This window comes from Nannospalax galili, unplaced genomic scaffold, assembly GCF_000622305.1.
Source record: "Nannospalax galili isolate Female #2095 unplaced genomic scaffold, S.galili_v1.0 scaffold666, whole genome shotgun sequence".
NCBI lineage: Eukaryota > Metazoa > Chordata > Mammalia > Rodentia > Spalacidae > Nannospalax > Nannospalax galili.
Genome location: NW_008356473.1, coordinates 5229056 through 5247273, shown reverse-complemented (window position 1 = coordinate 5247273; position 18218 = coordinate 5229056). Strand labels below are relative to the sequence as shown.

The following is an 18218-nucleotide window of genomic DNA, read 5'->3' as shown; positions in this document are numbered from 1 at the left end:
TTTTTGAGACAGGGTTTCCCTGTAGCCCCAGCTGTCCTGGAACTCACTATGTAGACCAGGCTGGCCTTGAACTCACAGAGATCCACCTTGCCTCTGCCTCCCGAAGTGACCTTTAATTTTTATATTGTTTTTTTAACTAAGTAAAAAAGCACTTTATTTTTCAGGTCACACTTGATATTTCACTGGTCCTGTTAATACTGTTGTTTTCACTGTTTTAGTGTTACCTTCATGTTACTACTTAACACAGAATTATAATTCAGTCTAAAAAATTCTTTTTTTGTTGTTGTTGTTGGGGAAGGTGTTTGAGACAGGGTCTCCCTGTGGCCCCAGTTGACCTAGAACTCAATGTGTAGATCAGGCTGCCCTTGAACTCAAAGAGATCTGCCTGCCTCTGCCTCCTGAGTGATGGGATTAAAGGTGTGCACCACCACATCCAATTGTAGTCTAAGTAATTTTTGTTTTGGCCTTTTAAAAGCTTTAAAAAGATGTCTAAGTATAATGAGTACTTTTGATGTTTGAAATAAACTAAATATTGCCTGAGATTTTCAGTGTGTATTATGCACGGTAGGAACAGTAGGAGCTATTATTATTGAGTACTTAACTGCTTGTCAGAAACTGGCATTATATAACACTTGCACTGTATCATTCACCTCATTTAATCAGAATATTACGTCTCAATCATACATGGGTTAGGAAAATGCTTTTTTAATTTTTATTTTATAGATTGAAAACAGGCTCGGTTAGGTTGTGATTGGGCTCATTGGGAAGGTAGTCTTTTTGGACTCCAACTTTAATATAGGTCTAACTTCATAAGTCTTATTAATCTCTGAACTTTAGTTCCTGTTTAAATTTATTTTCATGTAAAAATAGGATGTTTCATAAATATTAAAATTCTTTAGTGGTATCTACTTTCCAAAAATTGATTTATACATTACTATAAGCTGACATCTTTCCTTAAATTAAATACTACTTTTTTATTGTTTTTGGTTTGTTGTGGGATTTTTGCTTGATTTTAGAGACAGGATTTTGCTTTGTAGTCCTGGCTAACCTCGAACTAGCCTTTTTCAAGTGCTGGTATTGCAGGTGTATGTCACCACACCAGGCAAAATATGACTTTTTAAATATAATTTATTATTTTCATTTTATGTTTATGAGTATATTGCCTGCATGTATGTAAGTGCACCCATGTCATGCAGTGCCACAGAAGTCAGAAGAAGGCATTGGATTCCCCTGAAACTGGAGTTACAGGCGGTTTTTAACAACCATGTGGGTATTGGGAACTGAACCCAGGTCCTCTGCAAGAATAGGCAGTGCTCTTAACTGCTGAACCATTTCTCCAGACCCCAAAATATGACTTCTAATGAGAACTGAAAGGATATCTCTTTATTAATTACTGGGTTGAACATGTTGATATTTGTGTAATTTATTTATTTTGAAGAAATTACTACATAAGTCATGATTCTTATTTCAGGCAGTATCACCTGTTTAATCCAAATTTATCCTTTTCTCAAAGATATTTCTAAGAAGAAAAAATATGTTTGAAGATGCACGCTCATACTTTTGGGAAGCAATCCCTTTTTTATGTCTAAAATTTTTTTATGTCTAAAAATACCACTTTATTTTTTCAGGCTTAAAATTTGATTCAAAGTATATGAATTTCAGAGTGCGAGCTTGTAACAAGGCTGTGGCTGGAGACTACTCTGATCCAGTGACCCTAGAGACCAAAGGTAAGAGCAGATGTCTGCAGCATCAGCCAGGACTTAGCTTCAGAAGCTTTTTAAGACTTTGTCAAAGGCATTTCTTGTGTGGTTGATTTCCTTCCCCACCTCCTCCACCACCTACCTCTGGCTTTCCCAGTGGAGGAAAATAGGACTATAGTAGACTTTTCACTAGATAATAGGACTATAGTAGACTTTTCACTAGATTTCCCAGTATAATTATCTCACGTAAGTAAAATAGACTGAGTTGATAAATTTTTTTGAAATTACTTTCAAATTTCAATTTCTTTACTTTTTAATGTTTGCACTGCATATTTGAGTGTGTGTGTGTGTGTGTATGTATGTGTGAATTTTTAGATATTTACCAGTTTGCAGGCCATAATGTAGAGATCTTCCCATTGAGGTGATACTTGAGATTACTTAGTTATCAATTATGAGTTATTACTTCCCAAATTAGACTCTATGCATTGTACTAAGCACTTGAGACTTGGAGAATTTCACTAACTTGTAGTGTATGTGTAATAGTATTTGAGTAGATATGCATGCTAGAAATTGGATGTGGTTTAGATGAGAATATAAACTTAAATCTGAGAAAACTAAGTGCCAGAGCTTGAACCCAGGGCCTTTGCATGGTAGGCAAATGCTTTAGCCCTCAAGGCCTGCAGATTACTGATGAGACAAACTTAGAATAATATTTCTGTACCAAAAAGGTCTAGAAAAATTCTGACTTGAAATTTAAATTTGCAAATATTTTTACTTGAGAATTATACATAGCTTATCTAAGGAATGTAATTACTTTTAATTCCTTATTATCAAACTAAGATGTTGCTGTTTTTTCAAAGTCTTTGATGCCTTGTCCAGTTTCAAGGCAGATAATCTTTTCTATGGCTTGAACTGCTTTTAGCCCTTATTAGAGAAGATTGCATTGCTATAATTACTTACCCTAAGGAGCATCATAGCTTTTTTGTTATTACTTTTCATTGTCTCTTTATAGCTAGTGACCAAACTTGGACCTAAATATGATGAACTGTGGATTTTATGCAAGTTAATTTGGAAAAGGAATTGCTGCCATAGGGTTTCCTTTGGAGTTTGAGACCTGCTCCTGATAGTAATATCTGGATCCCACTAAGCAGACTCATCTTGGGGTTAAAAAAGATTGAGATGATTCTAATCTCTTGCGGTGTTTTTCACAGTTAAGTAAACCTCCTGAGGTGAGACTAGATTGAAACACAACCCAAAGGCCCAGGCGCAGTGATTCTAATCTTCAGGGAGTCCTAAATCAAATTCCTTATGTGATACATTGAACATTGTTTACTAGTTTGTTTTGTTTGCCTCAGCTTTTGTGACTAACCACTACAAATCAGTCCATCAGAACAAAAAATGGCAGGAAGACAAGATGGAAAGTAAATAGTTCAGGCCTATGGAAATTTAATGGAGTAAGCATTGCCATTTCTGTCCCTTCAGTGTATGTAGTGTTATTTCTTCTGGCACGAAGATTGTAAAAGTCATGAGTAATTTAAGTTCTTATTCCCAAAGTTTTAAAGGTATATCATCCTTTGCTTTCTTATAAAGATAAATGATACGGTATTAATAAGAAATAAAACTACTTCCCAACTTTCAAGTAGTGGCTGTGGTTCAGTTTTACAGTATGAGACAGGATCTTACTTTCAAGGCAGTGATATCTCTCTCTCTCTCTCTCTCTCTCTCTCTCTCTCTCTTCTCCTTTTTTGCCTTTAGATTATTATCCCTGTTACCTTAATGAAGGTCTAGGACTTAACAGGGGTCTAATAAAGGGTGTGTCCATAGAAAAAGAGGGAGATTAAAACTGTTGGGGTGTTGTGGTATTTGATGTATGGTCACAGGTGCTTTTGAAACAGGACCTCTTCCTGCCGTCCTTGACTTCAGGTGGCTGGTGGCTCTTCGCTCTGTCAGAACAAACATAAGGGAACAGCCTTAGGGTTCCTTCTCTCCTTCATTTGACCTTGGTGCTTTATTTAGTAAGCTATTGACAGTTGATGGCACTCTGTTAAAGCCAATTTTTCTTTCTTTCAAAAATGTGGATGCCCTTATAATGCATAAGCTAATATCTACAGTGTAGAGGGTAATTATGTTTTCTTAAAACAGTTCCTTTTGGAAATGTAGTATCTTTTGGTGATCTGCCTATTAAGGAATTCTATTTCCATTTTACTGAAAAGCTGATTTACTTTTCCTCTAAGTTTACTTCTGCTGAAATGCAGCTTTTGAAAGTGAGTGACTTACTCGTATACTGTGACGTTTAGTAGAGCTGTGTGGTTGGTATATTTTCATCCAGATGTTTTATAAATAAAGACAATGAACAGAGGCTCTGGTGCATGTTGAAATTGAAGTGGTCTTTACAGAATTAAGGATAAAAGAATGCTTCCTTCACTAGGTGCTATATGCTTATTTTGTCATGTGGTGCTGCATATTTCACCAACACACTAAAGCCTTAGCTAATTTCAACTGATATCCTTCAATGAAATGGCATATTATACAGGAACATTTCCTTTTTAAAAATTTTTAGGGAATATTTATTTAATCCATAATTACCCAGAATTTGAACTTTTAGAGGGAAATGTAGCTAACAGGAGCAGATTAATTTGTAACTATGTAATAAATGATGCCTTGTACGGTAGTCTGGGAATCACATTACAAAATAGAAGAAACTGCATTGCTGTTGAATCAACTCATTTTAATGATTTTTTCTTAGTTCCTAAAAAGGGAAACTAGTATCTTCTTACATTGATTTCCTAAATTAGCACTTCTAAGCATTTTGAGTACTATAGACAGTTCTCCAAAACATCAAATAATCTGAAAAGCATAGTTTTGGTTTTTACTTGTTTTGTTTTCATTAAGTGGCCTCTTTCCTTTGTACTCCATCAAGAGATTCATCTGCTGAGTCAGCTCCTTTACTGATGTCACTGGGGCTCCAGTTTACTCATGCGCATTTCAGTGCGGAACTAATGAGAGTTTAAGTGTGAAATTAAGTATTGAAGCATCAGAGAAAATGTGTGTGCTGCATTTTTGCAACATAACTTTCTATATTGTGTTGCTTTTTCTTCCTCCATAATTCTACCAGTTTCTCTTCCTGCTTAGACAAAATGATCAGCTGAGAACCCACTGATAATTTTAATAACATTAAATTAGGATTACCATGTGCTAATGAGAGTCCAGTAGAAGAAATGGCAGAAATATGAGGGGCTGTGCAGATGCACTGTATCTGGTTATCGTATAAGATGTGCAGAGAAAAATTACTCAACATAGGTGGGAATTATGAATTACAGCCTAATCATTGAGAGTTTTACATGCTAGGGTTAGGATTTTGGACTTTGTTCTCTGCACACAGTATTGCATCAGTTGATTAAGAAAATAATATACTGACAGGTGTGTTTCAGAAAAATGAGATGTATTACATTTTTTAACAAAAAAACATTGTCTTGGACAGCACTTAACTTCAGTTTAGATAACTCATCATCCCATTTGAACCTGAAAGTTGAAGATACCTGTGTAGAGTGGGATCCCACTGGAGGAAAAGGGCAAGAAAGTAAAATTAAAGGAAAAGAAAACAAAGGCAGGTAAGTTCATTCATTAAATCTGTATATGGACAGATGTTTGTATATTGGGTGTCTCTGACCATAACTTCTATTGAAATTCTTATTTTATATGTGGACAAGTGCTTGTATGTGGATTCTTATTTGACAATAACTCATAGTTTTAATTTTTATCCTACATACCAGTATGATTTGTGATGTTAGTAACTTCAAGGTAAAGACTATAATATCATTTATCAATGTTTGAATTTGTCATTGACACTTTTCATTACTTTTTCTTAGTTTCTTTCATAATTTTTAATATTTTTATTTTCAGCATTCTGTTTTTTAATTCTGTATTTACAGAGACAGCAATCTGAACTGGTTAGAGAAAAGCTCATGCGTGGATTCTAAACATAAGATTTACAGATCATCTAGCTTACCTAAAGGAGGGCTGCACCAAATGGCAACATTTAGCATTTCAGCCCCAAATCTTGCTGCTGAAGAGCAATTCAGTAACTCTAAGAAGCAGGCCTGAGGACCATTTGTTATTGTCATAACTTATCTAGATAATGTCAAAATATGGGAGACAAGCAGTAAATTTTTGCTCAAACTGATGGTAAATGTCTTTGTGAGTTACAACAGTCAGTCAGAAATCTCCTCAGCAAGCATTTGGTCGATTTTATTTTAAGATGGTAAATAGACGTTGTGAAGCAGTTTCTTAACAGTTGCCTGTTTTTATCTGACAGTGTCCATGTTGCTTCACTGAGGAAACATACAAGGTGATGATCTGTGTCTGTCTAGTTCTAGGACTTAGCATCTAGCTTGGCTGAATAATTTCTTTTAACCAATAAGCAGACGTCATTGCAGCAGCCTTCATAAGCTAAAATATTGCTTTGTGTAGACTGTATTTATAGCTTGTGTTTAAAATTATAGCATTATAGTGTACTGCATTGTTTGAGTTATACTGTATGATAACAAAATATGCTCTGCTTTAAAAAGACTTTCTAGAATTATTTCCGCAGCCTGATTTTTCCCTGCTTTTACTTACTTTTGGCATCTTTCTTGTTGTACTGTATCCAATATATCTAACATTATTGATTGCTTTTATTTGTATTTGACATGAGGCAAATTCAAACTGTTATGTATTAATGATAATCGTATAATTTCAAAGCATCTAGGTTAAAGCAATAAAGTAATTGATAAAATGATCAGGATAGTGCCAGAAAGGTGGATCTTTTCAAATTGCATGAGTCATAATATGCTTATTTGAAAATACTAAATACTGGGCTGGAGAGATGGCTCAGTGGTTAAGAACACTGTTTGTTCTTGCAGAAGACCTGGGTTTGAGTCCCAGCACCTACATGGCAGCTAACAATTGTCCGTAACTCCAGTTCCATGGGATCCAACAGCCTCTTCTGTCCTCCGCGGGCACTGCACAATACAAGTGCTCTTAACATACATGCAGGCAATACACTCATACACATAAAATAAAAAATAATAAATAAAATTTTAAAAAAGAAAATACCATGTGTCTTAACAGAAACCAAGATACATACTCTTTTGAAGTTATTTCTTTTCATCTTTTTGGCTTATTTACACATTATTGGTAAAAGTGGTTGTATTTGTGTTGCGATTTGATAAGTCCATAATGTTTCATTTGGTTACTTAGAAAATTGAGGATTGCTTGTACTTGGTATTTCAGGTTCTTTCTCCTTTCCTTTTAAGGGTATTTTATCTGTAGGCCATTTCAGAAAGGTTATACAAGTTGATTATCCCTTATCCAAAGTGCTTAGGACTCAAAAATACTTTGGATTTTGAAATAGTTGTCTCTCTATGTATGAGAAATCTTGAGGTTGAGATCCAAGCTTAAACTCAAAATTGATTTGTGTTTTATACACCTTATATTCATACCCTGAAGGTAATTCTGTACATGTGTTTAGTGTACTGTACGCCGATTGTGACTTGTTACATGAAGCTAGGTATGGAAATTTCTACTTTTGGCATCATGTCAGTGCTCAAGGTTTCCAATGTTGGATATTTCAGATTTCTGGATTAGGGCTACTCAACCTATATACATTTATTATACATAATGTTTGTTTTCTGTAGAAAACGGATATTATGGGGTTTTAAAACACAGTCCTTGCTTTTAGACAACTTGCTCTGACTCATAAAGATGATATAAATATGCACATGTAACAGTGGCAAAAGGTAGACATTATGTGTTGTCAATGGGAATAAAGGAGTTCAGAGGAAGGAAGATGTTCAGAGCTGCCAGATGTTGAGGTGTTTGGTTAGAATAGTGTGCCAAACAGGCAAGTCTTTACTGACTTTACAGTGAGAAGCAAGAGGTCACCAAAGAAAGGGGGCTCACTCACCTGGTATTCATTTTCCCCAGTTGAATGGCAAGGGTGGAGATCAGGTGAGGTAGCATAGATCACAAGTAGAGGATGTTCCCACTGCCTGGAAATCCCAAACAAAATGCTCATCTTGGTTTATTAATTGAAGCGTCAAAAATAAAAAAGAGTTAAAAGTAGAAAAGTTCTAAGATAGTGAAGTAAACTGTTTCTGACTGTCTGTCTCTCCTGTGCCACCCCCCTCTCTCTCTCTCTCTCTCTCTCTCTCTCTCTCTCTCTCTCTCACACACACACACACACACACACACACACACACACATGCTATGAAAAAGTGTCTCTGCATGGGGCTTCTCTCCTATAAGTAGTCTATGAATAAAGCTGACTAGGCCAGGAATGTAGACAAGTCTATGTGCGTGGATGGGGTAGGGGATAAAACTCTAGAAACTGTAGTGGAACTAGGTGTGCTCAATATGGTGTGAGTGAACAGAGGAGCCCACCCTACTCCCTGATAGGAAGGCTCTCTCAATCTACCACTAGGCCTGCCAGGTAAAATCTTTGTAGTTGTCCATGGGTGGGTGTGACATGGGATTTTGGCCAGGACCTAGAGTCTATAGAATTTAGAATGGTAGGATCTGGAAGACCTTCATTTAGGGAGTGGTATTTAGAATGAGTCTTCAAGAAATGAGAGAATGTGTGCTATTTCTTCTTGTAATGAGGACAAGCAAGGAAAAAACAGTAAACGAATGTAAATTAAAAATTAAAGCATACTTTGGCTGGTACATTTACTTGTAGTGTGCTCTCCTAGGGCAAAAAGACTAGGAAGACAGATTGGGACCATATCATGAACTTTCAAACTAAGTTATTTATAAATATGAAAAAACAATGGCAATTTTAAAGTAGGGGAATCAACTCTGTTCATCTTGTAATAGTAAACAAGCTGGATAGGGCGGAAAGCAGGTAAAATAATTTAGTCTAGAGGTAGCAAAGAGTCTGAACTCAGTTAAGTAGCCAAGGCATCTTCAAGGAGAGTAGGAGGGGATCGTGATGTACATAACATTATGACTTTTGTACTGCCATAAAAATCTACTTAAGAGCTGGAAGAGCTTTCCTTATTAAACCTTCCTCTGATGCTAAACTCTGATTCTCAGTAGTTAAATCTGTTTTTTCTTTTTTTCCCTGCCATGCTTCCTTTTATTTCTTTACTACTGGTAAGTTACAACTTGTTTTCTTAAAAATTTTGTTTCTCTGGTTTTTAGATGAGCTTGTAATGTATGTTGAAGCTGTGATAAGCCAGTCTTTTCTATTTTTACTGTATAACTCTCATCCACTGCTCCTAAGTACCTGGAAAATGGTTTTCAAAGTGTTGTATTTCCTGCCAGCAGACAGTTGGGTTCTCCAGCAACATGGATCAGGAAAAATACAGATGACCCTTCATTAATAGTGCCACATTTTAGTGAAGGTGTTGCACATCTCTTGTGTACTAAAGACACAACTTTGAGATGTGGCCCCTTCAGCTACTTCACAGACTTAACCATAGCAAGGTGAATTGAGGGCACCTCATGCTAGATTGTCTAAGAATTATCTTTTCATCATCACCGTTTAATCCCTGCCTTTGTTAGAAGAGACACTTATTTATTTACTTCTTCAGTGGCTCTTAACTCTGCTGTGCAACTATGATAACATGTACTTTTAAGAGTTCCTCCAGTGGGGTATGTACTCCAGCAGAGTGCTTCCCTACCACATGCGAGTCCTAATTCCATCGCTAGCACCAGAAAACAAAAAAGGCGCCCAGTGATTTTACTATGTGCTAACATTTTAGAATCCTGCCGTTAGTGCTTTTCATTCTTCCTCTTTTTTAAAAAGTATTTTATTTTTATTTTATGTCTACGAGTGTATTGCCTACATGTATGTAAGTGTACTCATGTCATGCAGTGCCCCCAGAAGTCAGAAGAGGAAACTGGATCCTCTAGAACTGGAGTTATAGATGGTTGTCAGCTGCCATGTGGGTACTGGGAACCGACCCCAGGTCCTCTGCAGGAGCAATCAGTGTTCTTAACTACTGAGCCATCTCTCCAGCCCCTCTTCCCCACTCTTCATGACACATTTACTGTAACTTCTCATCTCCTTTCATTTGATCAATGCTGGTTACCCACAGAACATCTTTCTTTTCTTCGCTCCATCTCTCAGCAAAGAAGAGAAGCAAACAGTCATGACTGTTAAGCATTATGCTAGCCTTCCTAGAGAGCACTGTGACGAAGGCAGCTAGACACACTGAGGAGCTGAGGTTCCAGTTTTGTCTTTCATTTCCTTCACTTCTCTTCCAAACCAGCTAATTTTTTTCCTGTTGTTTTTTTTTTTGTTTTGGTTTGGTTTGGGGTTTTTGTGGAGGAGGGGAGTGAAGGTCTTTCTGAGACAGGGTTTCCTGTATCCTCAGCTGTCCTGGAGCATGCTATATAGAACAGGCTGGCCTTTATCTCACAGAGTGCTGAGATTAAAGGCATGCACTACCATGCCCAGCCTACAAAACTAATTTCTACAAATACATTTAAGATTAATTAAAGCTATATTTATTTTTATATAAATATCAATATATGAAATTGAATTAACTTGGGGTAAGGAAGATTAATGGATAGTAATATTTTGCTATGTATTAGGTAATCTTTGGTGAGCCATCCTGAATGTCCTTTCTAGTAGAGAGGTTCATTTCAGATGTTTTAAATGAATGTTTGAAGAATATTTGAAAATCATACTAAAGTCTTGTCTAGGTGTTTTAGAGATTTAAAACTTTTTGTTATAATTTGTAAGCTACATTAGGCCTATATTTTTAACTGTTTCTTTTCAAGCCTTCCTAATATTGCATCTAAAACTGCTTTTCACATATTTAAATTATGTAATGATTTCTTCAAAGGCAGTATTCCCAGAAGGCTAATCTAAAAGGAGAAAAGAGTAGCTGGTTAAAATAGAAAGGAGCACTGGAATTAGCTTCTTCCTGGGGTCCCTGCTGCAGCACCTGTGGCACTTTTGGGTTCCCTTGCATTCAGGAAATAGCTTGAAAATCCCCAGCTTCAAGACACCTTGCCCTCCCCACCACAGGACAATGAAAATCAAATTATATTTACTATTTTTTTCACTTTCAGAAATCAAAGACAAAATTTTGGTGTGGGATTTTTGTTTTCTTTTTTGAGTTGTCACTAATTGGACAGAATGTTTACAAATTTCACCTTCTTACAACTTAGTGACCTTTTTTTTCTTTCTTTTTGGGTTGGGGGGCGGTTTTGGACTTTTGTTTTGATACAGGATCTCACCATAGATTAGATAGATAGATGATGGATGGTAGATAGATAGATAGATAGATAGATAGATAGATAGATAGATAGATAGATAAACCTTGGCTGGCTTGGAACTCTGGCCCTGAATTCACAGAGATCCACCTGGCTCTGTCTCCTGAGTGCTGGGATTAAAGGCATGTGCCACCAATGCCCCACCTATTTAATGACTTATAAGAGTGTTATATAAGTGCCAGCTTAGAAACTTGCTCAAGCCAAAAAATTTTGATGAAATTAAAAACTACATTTGTTCAGAATAATGATTATAAATGCTTCTTTATTTTCACTTTTCCCCCCAGCCTTTTAAAACAAGGTCTCCCTGTATAGCTCAGACTAACCTTGAATTTGCTAGGTGGCCTAGACTAGCATCAAATTTGCAATCCTCCAGCCTCAGCCTCCTGAGTGCTAAGGTTACTGGTATATACTACCACACCCAGGATTTTTAATCATTTCTGTCCTCTATTTTGGAGGACCTGTCAAAAACATTTTTTAGATTTTCTTTTCCTTTAGTTCTTGCAGTACCCAATACAAAGAAGTCAATAACTGCTACCTGAGCACAAGTTTCACAGAAATTTTCATTTGCCCATCCTTACTCATCTGTTTATGTTCTATTCAGATAAAACATGATAATTTACAAAACAGAACCTTTCATATCCTTTGGGAAGTGTTCTTCTTTGCTTTCAGTTACTGTGACAAAACACTCTGACCAATACCAGCTTGGGAAGGAAAGGGGGTTTTGGCTTACATCTCCCAGTTCATAGTTCATCACCTGTTCCAAGGTAGGAACTCAGGGCAGAAACCTGGAGGCAGGAGCTGAAGCACAGGCCATGGAGGAACACTGCTTATTGGCTTGCTTCCCTAGCCTGTGCTCAACCTCCTTTTTTATACAATACAGGACAACCTGCCCCAGGGGTGGCACAACCCACTGTGGGCTGGGCCCTTCCACATCGCTCAACAATCAAGAAAATGCCCCCACAGATATGGCCACAGGCCAGTCCAATGGAAGCAATTCCCCAGTTGAGGCTCCCTCAACCCAGGTGTGTCAAGTTGACAACTAAAGCTATGCAGCACAGGAAGGATTAAACTAAACTTCGTAAATACTATAGTTGTAGAGATGCAATTGTGCTACTTAATAGCATTCACTAGAAAGGAGACAGGTGAAATAGTCAGGTTTAGTTTAATTATTTGAAACAACTCATAAATCTGTTGATAGCAAGATGACATTTAAATAATCCAGAATGAAGTTATTCATTGAATCATATGAAATGACATTAAATATTTATATTCCCCAGTTGAATGGTGGCGCACACCTGTAGTCCCAGCACTTGGGAGGCAGAGAAAGACAAATCTCTGTGAGTTCAAGGCCAGCCTGGTCTACATAGTGAGTTCCAGGACAGCTGGGGCTACAGGGAGACCCTGCTTCAATACCTTGAGGAGTATTGGACTTTGTCCATTTTAATAGTAGACATACTTTATGATACTTGATATTTCCTGTATATAATTTGGACAGTTTTTAAAAGAAAGGTCAAGAACAAAAATACAGCTAGTAAAATAGTTGCTTATAATTATAAGAAGCCTAATTTTGCCTTTGCTTTTATTTAAATTTAATAGCGAAAATATTTTCAAGCTATAACTAAATGCCTTTCTTTTTCTTTCTTTCTTTTTTTTTTTTTTTTTTTTTTTTTTTTTTTTTTTTGAGATAGGGTCTCCCTGTAGCCCCCAGCTGGCCTGGAACTTACTGTGTAGATCAGGCTGACCTTGAACTCACAGAAATCCCCCTGCCTCTGCCTCCTGAGGGCTGGGACTAAAGGCATGTGCCACCACGCCTGGCTCTAAATGTCTTTCTTAATTGTTTTTCCACCAGTGAGTCTTGTCTCATTTTGGTATCGTTTCTTATTTCAAATATGTGTTTTATAAGCCTTCCTCAGTCTGCATGTCATTAGTGTGTTCAGCCTGCTTTGTACTGATGGCTTCTTCCTTGTGTTTATAATTGATAACTTTCTTAAATAGTAATTCAGATCAAATGAAATGGTGCAACATAATTAGGAATCTTTTCAGAAATTTCCTCCTATGATCTTTAATTCCAGTTTATGAAATATTTTCAATATAATACATTTTTCTTCTTGTTCTTATTTTTTTAGAAGTGGTACACCTTCCCCCAAACGGACATCTACAGGCTCCAGGCCACCAGCAGTAAGAGGCAGCAGAGACCGTTTTACTGGGGAATCATACACAGTGCTGGGTAGGCTAAAGCATAACAGTGCTTCATGTCAGAATAAAGGCAGCACAGTCATACTAGTGAATGTTCTCACTTTGTTCCAGCGTGTCTGAGTGTATAGTGAATGAGTCTCTGAAGAAGTTTCTATACCAAAGCCTACCTTCTTTGGGTTTTTCAAGTTGACTTATTACGGATACTTTTAAATCGTTACTTCAACTCAAATAGTAATGCCTCATGTATCTATTACCATTGAAGGGGGGATGGTAATGAGGAAAAGCTTTGAAATACTTCATATTCATAGAAAAATAAGTATATGTATTAAATTTATATCAAGAACTCTGCATTTAGCATTTCTGTGTTAACATGATTATTTTCACAGAAAGAGTAATTGAATTAGCTGGACATGGTGACACATGCATGTAATCCCAGCACTTAGGAAGCTGAGGGAGGAGGATCATGAGTCACCTTGAGGCCCAGCTGGGCTGCATAATGAGATTCTGTCTCAAAATTGGAGGAAGATTACAATGTTGATGTTCTTTGTGGAATAAATGATAGGTAAAAATCTCTGTGACTCCTAAAAGAATGATGAGATCAAATCTATTTTTCTGATATTTTTGTAGGTGACACTGCTATTGAAGGTGGACAGCATTATTGGGAAGTAAAGGCCCAGAAGGACTGTAAATCCTACAGCGTGGGAGTAGCATACAAAACTTTGGGAAAATTTGATCAGTTGGGAAAGACAAACACTAGTTGGTGTATCCATGTCAACAACTGGTTACAAAACACATTTGCAGCCAAGCATAATAATAAAGTCAAAGCTTTGGATGTTACTGTGCCTGAGAAAATAGGTGTATTTTGTGATTTCGATGGAGGTCAGTGGACTTACTTTTTTATACATCATGACATACTTGCCTTGTATTTCAGTATGTTTCCTTGGTAAATCTATACAAAATAATGACATATGTAATGTACTTAGTACTGTGAAAGTCTTCATGATGTTAGGGGTTTTTTTCTCCTTCCTATTTGGTGGCAGTTGTTTTTTTAAAAGAACACTGTGTGTGGAGAGAAAAAGAGAACCTGGACAAAGCAACTATATTTAGAGTAGAAGAAAAAGAGATGAATGGTGTCCACAGGTTAGGACACAAACCAAGAAGGTCATCAGCATTTGAGAACTGGTAACAGTTTTGAAGGTGGACAGTTAGGAAGTCAATTATTAGATTATGGTGCTGTTGAAAGACAGATTGCAAGTGGATTTTGAGAATTAAAGCTGAAGCCATGGAGACTAGCCTGTGGATTCAGAGGTGAAGATGAATGTGGCCCTAATTAGAAGACAGTCTGATGGAGTAAAGCTTCAAAGCTGATAGAATTTGAGCAGAGTCAACACAGAGATCATGACATTTACTGAGCTAATAAAATCCTTTGATGATGATAAACAGTTGACAGTGGAATAAGTAGAATAGTGTTATTAGGTTGGTGCAAAAGGAATTGTGGTTCTAGACTCTGAATTTTAAGTTGTTATAACTAGGCTGAAACACAGTTTTATTAATCAAAATAGGAACCATTATATTTATTATTATCAAAATGTTATTTACATTTTTGGCAATAAGAAAAAGTTTGCTTATTACGTACTAGAAAATCTGTACTTCAGGATTCAACAAACTGTTGAAAAACATTTTCTGCATCCTGCTGATTGTGGGAATGTTCTACTGCCGTGAGTTGCCTAGATTCTTGAAGTAGTACTCATCAATTGGAGAGCGGTCAGATGAATATGGTGAATGAGGCAAAACTTCATAGTTCAACTCCTGCAACTTTTGAAGTACTGTCATGAAGAATTGGGCCCTGTCTCTTGACCAAGGCTGGCTATAGGTGTTGCAGTTTTTAGTGTTATTGGTTTGCTGAACATGCTCAGATATAATGGTTTTGCTGGGATTCAAAACAGCAGCAGACCACCAAGCAGTGACCACGATTCTGCATATGTGTGTGTGTGTGTGTGTGAGAGAGAGAGAGAGAGAGAGAGAGAGAGAGAGAGAGCGCGCACTATATTTGGCTTGGCTTTGGGAGGAGCTTCTTGGTCCAGCCACCTGAGCTGGTCACTCCCGGTTGTTGTATATTCTTCCTCATGTATCCCAGTCAGATCAAGACATTTGTTGTTGTTGCATAGAATAAGAGAAGACAACAGTTCAAAATTATTTTTTTAATTCTTGGCTCATCAGGGACCAACGTCCCAAGCTTTTTTACATTTCCTGTTTCCTTCAAATGCAGACAGATCATTGAATGGTCCATGTTGAAATCTTGGCACCTTCTTGTATAGTTGTAAGAGGGTCAGTTAGTCATTGTCAACCTCTGATGGCTGACCACTATGCTCCTTATCTTCAAACCTTTTTTCCTTATTGCAAAACCTCTTGAGCCACCTTAGTACTATTGTATGCTCATTAGCATTTCTTAGGCCAGATGGGTTATTGATGTTGGGGGTTATCGCTGGTGCTTTTCTACTCATTTTGAAATTGAATGAGGAAAGATTTGAATTTTCTTTTGTCCAACATTTCCAAAGAATAAAGTAAGTATAAACATCAAGTAATAAGTCATTAGTAAGAAAACGAAAAGCAAGAAGTGTGCATTAAAGTGATGTATGATATGATCACATTTATTTATGAATGTTGTCCTAGTTTGCTTTTCTGCTGTTGTGATTAAAAACTGACCAAAAGCAGCTTGGTCAGGAAAGAGTTCCTTTCATCTTACACTTCCAAGGCACAGTCCATCTTTCAGGGAAATCAGGCAGGACCCTGGAGGCAGGAACTGAAGCAGAGACCATGGAGGAATGCTGCTTACTGGCTTGCTCCTCTGGCCTATGCTGAACAGTGTTTTCTTATACAACCCAGGACCACCTGTCCAGGGGTGGCACCACCCACAGTGGATTGGGCCCTTCCACATTACTCAAAATATCAAGAAAATGCCTCACAGGCTTGCCCATAGGCCAGTCTGTTAGAGACCATTCCTCAGTTGAGGTTCCTTCTTACTTGGTTTGTCAAGTTGACAATCACAGCCAACCGTGACCAGTGTATTCCCATAATGAACAATTCAGTTTCAACAGTGCAAAAACTGCAGTTATTTTTGTCCAATCTAATAGATTACGGAGTTATTATGAGGGTTTTGAAGACCAGGAAGAAAACTATATTTTTCCAGATAATCATGTTGTCAGATTTTCATGAGAATTGTTAAGCATAGTCCTTATTGTTTTTAACAAAAATTAATGCCAAAATACAATTTGGGGCATGGTTACATGATGGACTTAAATTTGTATTGTCACTATTTATATCATAAATTAAGCTTTTCTTCTCCTTTTTAGGTCAGCTTTCTTTCTATGATGCACACTCAAAGCAGTTGCTGTATTCCTTCAAGACAAAGTTTACTCAGCCAGTACTACCTGGTTTCATGGTTAGTATCTAATTTATATTTTATTTAATCTGGCAATTTTGAGAGTAATCTGTGCTATATTATTTGAGGATGCAGTGTCATATTTTTATTTTGTATTAATTTCCTTTTTCCCAACCCACCCTTTACAAAATTTGTGATTTTTCTGTCTTTTCAGTATGTTTTATTCAAGTCCATATTAATACATAATGGTTCACAAATCACAAGCATGACTATTTACAGGTCTATACTCACTTTTCTAAGTAGTACCAAAAGCAGGAAATATAGTATCACCAGCCCTTCAGAAGCCCTAATTCCCATTTCCATCCTCTAGTGGCTCTTCTCTGAAGGTTACCCACTGTCTTGGATTTTATTACTGCAAATCCATTTTGCTCCCTTTTAAATTTATGTAAATGTAATTGCACAGCATCTTTGTCACACAACCTTATGTCTGTGAAATTTGTCCATCTTGAATGTGGTTTTAGTTTGGTCATTCATTAATAGAACTATCACAGTTTATTCTAAATTGGTAAACAATGGTATGTTTTCCATTTGGAGGCTATATACACACATGTAATTTCAGGTATACTCAGTTACAGGTGATTTATGTAAGAAAATTCATATTTCTACTTACAAAATGAAACATGTCTTTAATTTTTTAAAGTAAATGTTACTGCTGCTTCTAACACCGGAGTGGTCTTATTTCTCTGTTAAAATGAGGTCACTGGCAGAATTTTTCTTAATTTGGGGGCTGCCTCTCCAAATGAAAATGGCATATTTCAGGTGCAACTTAGTGGGGTGTTTTGAATGTGTGTTCTTCCATCATTATTGCAGGTATAATTCTCCATTTCAGGAGAAAGTGTTCAAGGTATATTGGATCTAAATGACTATAAATTTATAGAATATATATGGATTTTTAAAAAATATTTATTTAATAACCATATAATTAGAAGAAGCATTTCATTACAACAGCATATTCAATAACAATTTCCAGAGCTAAGATGCATCTCTTTCAAAATTGGCTGTAAATTTTTGGGTTTACAGTTGAATTAATACAGTTATACCATATTGTACTCTGTCTAAACCCTATGAGACATAAAATTAAATGAGGTTTTAAACTTCAAAAAAGATCTCCAGTTCATTATTAAAATACAGTTTCATACAGAAAAACTCATTTTTAATACAATTGACACTAAGATGCAGATGCATTTCTAATCGCTCTGTATCTGATTATTACTAGTCACAGTCTTTTACTTTCTGAGCTCCTTGGCATGTGAGCATGGGTATAAGTCATCAGGTAGATTTCAATGGTAATATTTTTCACATCTACTAATTATTAAGGAGCAAATTTTTATGCTTTGAAGAATTTTTTTTTTCTTTATACACCCACTTCCCAGGTAGCACCCTCCCATAGCTTCCCTCCTCCCACTAGAGCCCTTATACTCTGATATCCCTGCTATTGTCTGCTGTGTTGTCGGCACCCCAGCCATTCCCCACCAGTTGTCCTTCTGGTGAATCTAGTCAGCCTATCTAGAGGTCTTTGTTTTAGGAGGGTCAGCTGCTCCTCATCTAGCGGTATTCAGTTGTCAATATTCCTTTGGATAAGATTGGTGTCTGCTGTTCAATTTCCCAGTTTTATT

At 36.7% G+C, this 18218-nt stretch overlaps 1 protein-coding gene across 1 annotated transcript in view; it reads left to right on the top strand.

Annotated features, from left to right (window-relative positions):
• Positions 1-18218, top strand: part of Fsd1l (fibronectin type III and SPRY domain containing 1 like) — a gene marked incomplete at its 5' end in the record, with an annotated part of 28695 nt that overhangs the window by 563 nt on the left and 9914 nt on the right. Inside the window, 5 exon segments of the mRNA XM_029556942.1 lie at positions 1629-1727; positions 5182-5311; positions 13091-13191; positions 13788-14039; positions 16514-16602. Of these exon segments, the coding sequence (XP_029412802.1) occupies positions 1629-1727; positions 5182-5311; positions 13091-13191; positions 13788-14039; positions 16514-16602 (671 nt within the window).